Source organism: Physcomitrium patens, chromosome 25 (genome assembly GCF_059467195.1).
Source record: "Physcomitrium patens ecotype Gransden chromosome 25, ASM5946719v1, whole genome shotgun sequence".
Lineage (NCBI taxonomy): Eukaryota > Viridiplantae > Streptophyta > Bryopsida > Funariales > Funariaceae > Physcomitrium > Physcomitrium patens.
In genome coordinates this window covers 11,614,247-11,619,814 of record NC_143434.1, presented here as the reverse complement: position 1 = coordinate 11,619,814, position 5,568 = coordinate 11,614,247, and the positions used below count along the sequence as shown (strand labels likewise).

General features: G+C 44.6%; 1 protein-coding gene across 2 annotated transcripts; it reads left to right on the top strand.

The window, feature by feature from the left end:
• The first annotated feature begins 298 nt into the window (after positions 1–298).
• On the top strand, positions 299–4,833 carry LOC112277504 (putative 2-carboxy-D-arabinitol-1-phosphatase). 2 transcript variants are annotated; one of them, XM_024509932.3, is made up of 10 exons: positions 299–960; positions 1,624–1,913; positions 2,028–2,133; positions 2,295–2,511; positions 2,613–2,734; positions 3,183–3,275; positions 3,460–3,513; positions 3,798–3,896; positions 4,136–4,237; positions 4,352–4,833. In XM_024509932.3, the coding sequence occupies exons 1-10, from the start codon at positions 763–765 to the stop codon at positions 4,763–4,765; spliced, it is 1,695 nt and encodes a 564-aa protein (XP_024365700.1). In that variant the 5' UTR covers positions 299–762; the 3' UTR covers positions 4,766–4,833. The 2 variants fall into 2 exon arrangements, with proteins under 2 accessions (XP_024365700.1, XP_024365702.1); XM_024509934.3 differs by lacking the exon at positions 4,136–4,237.
• Positions 4,834–5,568: the final 735 nt, after the last annotated feature.

Sequence of the window (5,568 nt, the reverse complement as noted above, 5' to 3'; positions counted from 1 at the left end):
GGTATTCTTTGGTTCAATATCCAATTAAAATCCCTCCTTGATACACAAACCTCATGTTGTCAAACGATCCTTCAGTCCCATAAAAACACCTCAACAAAAAAACACAAACCAACTGTGCACCGCAAAGCTGTGCAAAGTAAACACGTCCATCCACCAAAGCCCATCATCCACGAAATACATCCAAAACACAGAATATTCATCCATCAGGGGTGGAGAAGTGAAGGTTGGGTAGGATCCGGTGAGACGGAGGCCAGGCCAAAGCCAAATCCAAGCCCTTATGCGGCCCCAATGGAGTTCGGATCAGACTCACACACACTCAATCCCGATCCACACACACACACACACCGTTCCACTCCACTTCCACTTCTACTTGCACCACTAGTTCCGTCGATGCTCGCGCACGCCCCCACTCTTGTGCATTCATTCATAGCCCATTCTTCTTCCACCACTGCCCCTGTATTCCATCACTTCCCTGCAAGAATTTCCTATTGCGCTTTTGCCTTGACAGATGGCATTCGCTGTGGGAGCTGGCGGGGGCTGGATTGTACCCGCTTGATTGACATTCTAACTCGGCTTCGGATTGCGCAGTGTCAGTGGCGATTTTGTGGATCGTGTGTGTGTGTGTGAGAGAGAGAGAGAGAGAGAGAGAGAGAGAGATTGAGACTTTTGGCTCTTGGGTTCTGTGTCGCGACTGCATTGGTGTTGCGGATTCGGGTTTGATGATTAGTACAGGCAGGCAGGTGTAATCGGAGGCGATTGGCTATGGCTACCTTGCTTTGTACTGCCTTGCCAGTGTCTTCTTCCTATCGTTCCAAATTTGGGGTTGCATCACAGTTAGGTCTTTCGTCGAGGCACCAGCGTTTGTCAATTCCCGCGAGCTTTTCATTGGGTTCCTCTCCTGGTTGGCTATCCACGGGGTTCGTGTTGCGGCATTCGGCTCTAATTTTGAAGGTTGATCAGGTGCCTACAAGCTCACACTCTCAATTCTTGTCCATCGTACGTTGAGGAAGGAAAATAGAGTTGCAAGATGAGGATTAGAGCAGAGCATTTTCTTGAACAATTACGATGGACCCAGCCATCCATCTGCCTCTTGAATTAGGGGATAATGACATTCTTTAAGCTTCTGACGACAAATTTGGTTTTGGTCAATTAAATTTGAGCAATCGTCTGAATTAATCATTTATGGTTCACGCTGGTTTAGTATAGATGTTTGTGATTCTAGCTGTGAGGAATCGCATTATGAAGGTTTGCTCAAGTCACCGTTCTTGTCCAGTGCATTGCATGGTAGGAACTGTCTTAGTGGTCCCACTCGGAAAATTTGAACTTGCTGATACCATCGTACTACGGGTTGATTGTGGAAATTATCTGCTGAAAAAGGGCTCAAAGTTGATTGTGTAAATAGTAGGGTGAGGATGCGGAGAATGGAACCCGCCATGCATGTGAGGTTTTTTTAAGCGCCGGCATGCATCATGGGAAACAGATTCCGACCCAGCGCTTGATGACTTCAGTGAGGAGTTAAATCGAGTCGAGGTTTATTTATTTTAAAGCAATAGGTTCTGGAGAAGTAATCACCTCATTGTTGCAGTTTTAATGTTCAATCTCTCAATTTCTGTGGGTTTACAGAGGAAATTGAGAACTCTAGTCACGGCGGCACTTACAGACGCAGAACAAACTAGTGAATCTTCGAGTTTGAAGAGGGACTTGGAAACAAGTGTGGCATCACATGATGCATTACCACCCATTGAAACACGCAAACGTGTAGTGTTAGTAAGACATGGGGAGAGCACGTGGAATGCAATTGGGCGCATTCAGGGAAGCTCGGACTTCGCTGTCCTTACACCTAAGGGAGAGGGTCAGGCCGAAACGTCGCGGCAAATGCTGCTCGGGGACAATTTTGATAGCTGCTTCTACAGGTTCTCTTCTAGTCTGTATTTAGTGCTCTTCTGTAATTGTATACTCTACTATCATGCTTTGTGGGATGATGGACAAGCTTTGTTCTGATACATTTTGAGATCTTGGGGGTCAAGTCCGCTTGCAAGAACAAAACGTACTGCCGAGATCATCTGGGGTGATCGTAAGAAACCGATGAAGTCGCTGTTCGACCTGCGCGAAATCGATCTTTACTCGTTTCAGGTACACAGTTGATCGTGAGTAGAGTTTTTCCTGTATATCTTTGGCTCGCCTCTGCAGTTCTCTAGTCTTCTTGCTGCATTTGCTCGTACCTATTCGTAGACATTCTTTTTAATAACGGTTTTATCAATTGCAAATGTAATCCAACCTCCTTGAACTAACAGGGTCTGTACAAGCAAGAAGGGAAAGACAGATATGGCGAGAATTATAGGATGTGGCAAAAAGATGCGGCCAATTTCGAGATTGATGGTCACTATCCAGTGCGTGAACTTTGGGCGCGCGCTCAGTCATGTTGGCAAAGCATTCTCAATAGCAGTGGCACCTCAATACTTGTAGTTGCCCATAATGCAGTCAACCAGGCTTTGGTAGCAACTGCTACAGGTATGTGCTAACTATTGCTCATTTTGAAAATACTTTTACATCTTAAACACTAAAATGTTAAACACTACAAAAAAATATTGACAATTCTCGTGTATTACCAGGGTTAGGGCCGGAATATTTCAGGCAGCTGCTTCAGAGCAATTGCGGAGTGAGTGTTTTGGACTTCACTCCACGGATGAGTGGTGATGGGCCTCCTTATGTCTGTCTCGATCGACTCAACCAGGCACTTTCCTTGACCCTCTTCAGAGGACTTGTTGAGAACAAGTTTTTATGATTCAATCCAATTCAGACCTAACCGGGTTTATTAAGTCTAACTGATATATAAGCGTGGCGAAAGTTGAGGTCGTTTATTCTCAGTAGTGCTCAGGTTTGGACTCGCACAGATTTTGGACTTACACATGACGCCCGCGATGAATGGTTGTAATAGGTTAACGGATTGTTGTGTTATCATCATATCGTTGCACTCTATCAAGCTTTACATATTAGCTGAGTTTTGTACCCTAGTGTTAGTTTTCACCAGAAGTGGTAAAGCCGAAGTTTCTTAGGCCAATACATCCCACAAACATTTGAATCAGAGAAAGGGCTTGTACTGTAGATTATCACATGTTCAGAAGGAAAGAAAGTGACAAATAGAGGGATCTTAACATTGATGCAGGCCTACTGAATTGCAGACTCCAAGTCCACCTTTGATAGCCTCAGGGGGACGGAAGGCGCTCACCCGTATTCTCCTAGTTTGTCATGGGGCTACGGACAGCTCAACTCAGGTCAGGATTTTGAAAAGATTGCGTACTTTTACAATTTCAATGACTAATACATGTCTTAGGTGATCCTTCGATTACGCTATCTAATAAGCATTCACAAGTGTGATGACAAGGGAGGTCTGCTTCCATTGCTTCAACTTCCAACCTTGAACAACTTCCAAACTAAACTTGCTGTGAGCTTTTTCAGCAACGCTTTCCAGCGGATGAGGATGAGAATGTGAACGTTTTAGGTGGCATTCAGGTACACTATTTCCTCGTATCAAGTGAACCTCCCTAGACTTTCTTTGTAAATAGAAACATCTCTTAAATATTCTAAGTTGCTCGACTGCTATGGATAAATAGTTTTGCTTTTCGGGTTTGCTTCTCGCCTATTTGCCGTTCGGTAGGTGTGCCGAGTCTTAATGCATGATCCTCCAGGAACTTTTAGTGGCCTGCATGTTAGTTTCAAGTGGCTAATCGAGTTGGGTCGAAGTTATCCGTTGCTTATACTTCGTGGCTCTTTGGGGTTTGACTGGAGGGGTTTAGTCTGGGAAGGTGGCGGAGTTGCTTCTAGACGTCAATGTGAACGTGGTGCTCCATGGACCTCAACCTTGTGTTAAGCATACAGCTACCTACATTACTCAGGTAGCTTGAATTTTTCATCATTAGTAATAATGCTTAACCCTAATTTCTGTGTCTAAACTTTTCTTTTGTCTAGATCTCTTCTTCCCTTATGAGACCTTTCATGCTTGACATTCAAATCTCAAGCTGCTGGAACCGTATGTTGCACATGTTGTATGCTGCTTGGCGCATCAGTGTTATGGATTCCAAGGCAATAAAAGTGAGCACTGCGTTTGAATCTGAGCTATGGATCACTTGGACAGGTGCAAGAGGCAGCTGACTGCTTAGGTGTAGACTGCTTGCCTCGCTACGTAGATATGAAAGAGTTGTCTAGTCTACGAGACATGGTTTGGGGCGAATGGGTGGTGAGTGCTCATTAACGTTTGGGGATTGTTTTGCTGTAGTTATTGGTTTTTTTCTGTCTTTTTATCTTTATTTTGTTTTTCCTGTTCGTTTAGTGGCACGTTTCTTTCACACAGGGGAAGTCAAAGGAAACTGTGTTGGAGCGAGAGCGTTGGCAAGACTACCTGCAACACGAAGATGTCCCTGGAGCCGAGAGCCTCTCCTCTTTATGGGAGCGAGCGGGCCAGGCATGGCAGGAGGTGGTAGCTGAGCTCGGCAACGTACCCGCAGCAGATTCTAAAGAGTCCCAAGAACGTACAGTGGTAGTGGTCTCTCACCCAACTGTACATGTTGCAATGGTGGCGCATTGTCTTGGCCTCACGCAGGCTGCCTTGGGATCCTACCACCTAGACACGGGCAGCTTGAGCGTCATTGACTTTCCTGATGGCTCCTCGGGTAAGGGGATAGTCAGATGCTTAAATTACACAGCTCACTTGGGGCGTTGGGCGGTACCTGTCACCCGCCCCACCCTTGCAGATGAGGATTTCTGAATAAAACATTGCTCATGAATTGTATTGCAGTCTGCTAAGATAATTCACTTTATTAATATTCTTTGCTATGTTCTCCTCTGATCACTTATTGTCAGAATAGTAGTTGACATTGCGACTTTTGATTGTTAGTGCGATAGTTGCATGAATACTAAAAGGTCGATTTTGAAACCGGATAGAGGTCAATAGATACCTAGGCACTGTTGCAGCACCTGTTGTGATTTAGATTTCACATTATACGCTTTTTCTCAAATCATTGTCATTAGACCGTCATACTGCTTATGATTGATACCTATTTACGTGAATGGATTATTTGTGTGGAAGACAAAGGAAAAGCATCTGGGTGTAACCGGAGAGAGGTCAATAGATACCCAGGCAGTGTTGCAGCACCTGTTGTGATTTAGATTTCACATTATCGTAGTTCTTGCTACCAAATGTATTCAGTGTAAGTGGACCTGTCGTAGACGATTGTTTTTGGCTTTTCTGTGGTCTCTACACTAAATAAAATTTCAGAGTGCTGTTTACCACGCATATTACTAACGCACCATGGGATGCATGTACATAGAACACTGAACCCTTTTTTCCACTACTGTTTGATCACCTGGACCCGATTGGAGCTGTCTGCATTAGTTAGCTTGCTTCTCACAGAGCCCAATATTACTTATTGGAGTTCATGACTGCTATTAAAGGTGGACTCTTATGGCGAATCACTTGGTTGACCCGCCACCACCGAACCCACTGACAAAACAATTTCCGATCATCTCAAAGAACTTGTAAGTTTGGAGACCCTACAGATTCATAACTTA

Bases quoted from the DNA above. Each gene is read 5' to 3' on its own strand.
- LOC112277504 (XM_024509932.3), top strand. From the start codon at position 763: ATGGCTACCTTGCTTTGTACTGCCTTGCCAGTGTCTTCTTCCTATCGT. The intron at 1,914-2,027 runs GTTCTCTTCTAG...TTGGGGGTCAAG, and splicing joins TTTGATAGCTGCTTCTACAG to TCCGCTTGCAAGAACAAAAC. The intron at 2,134-2,294 runs GTACACAGTTGA...TTGAACTAACAG, and splicing joins TCGATCTTTACTCGTTTCAG to GGTCTGTACAAGCAAGAAGG.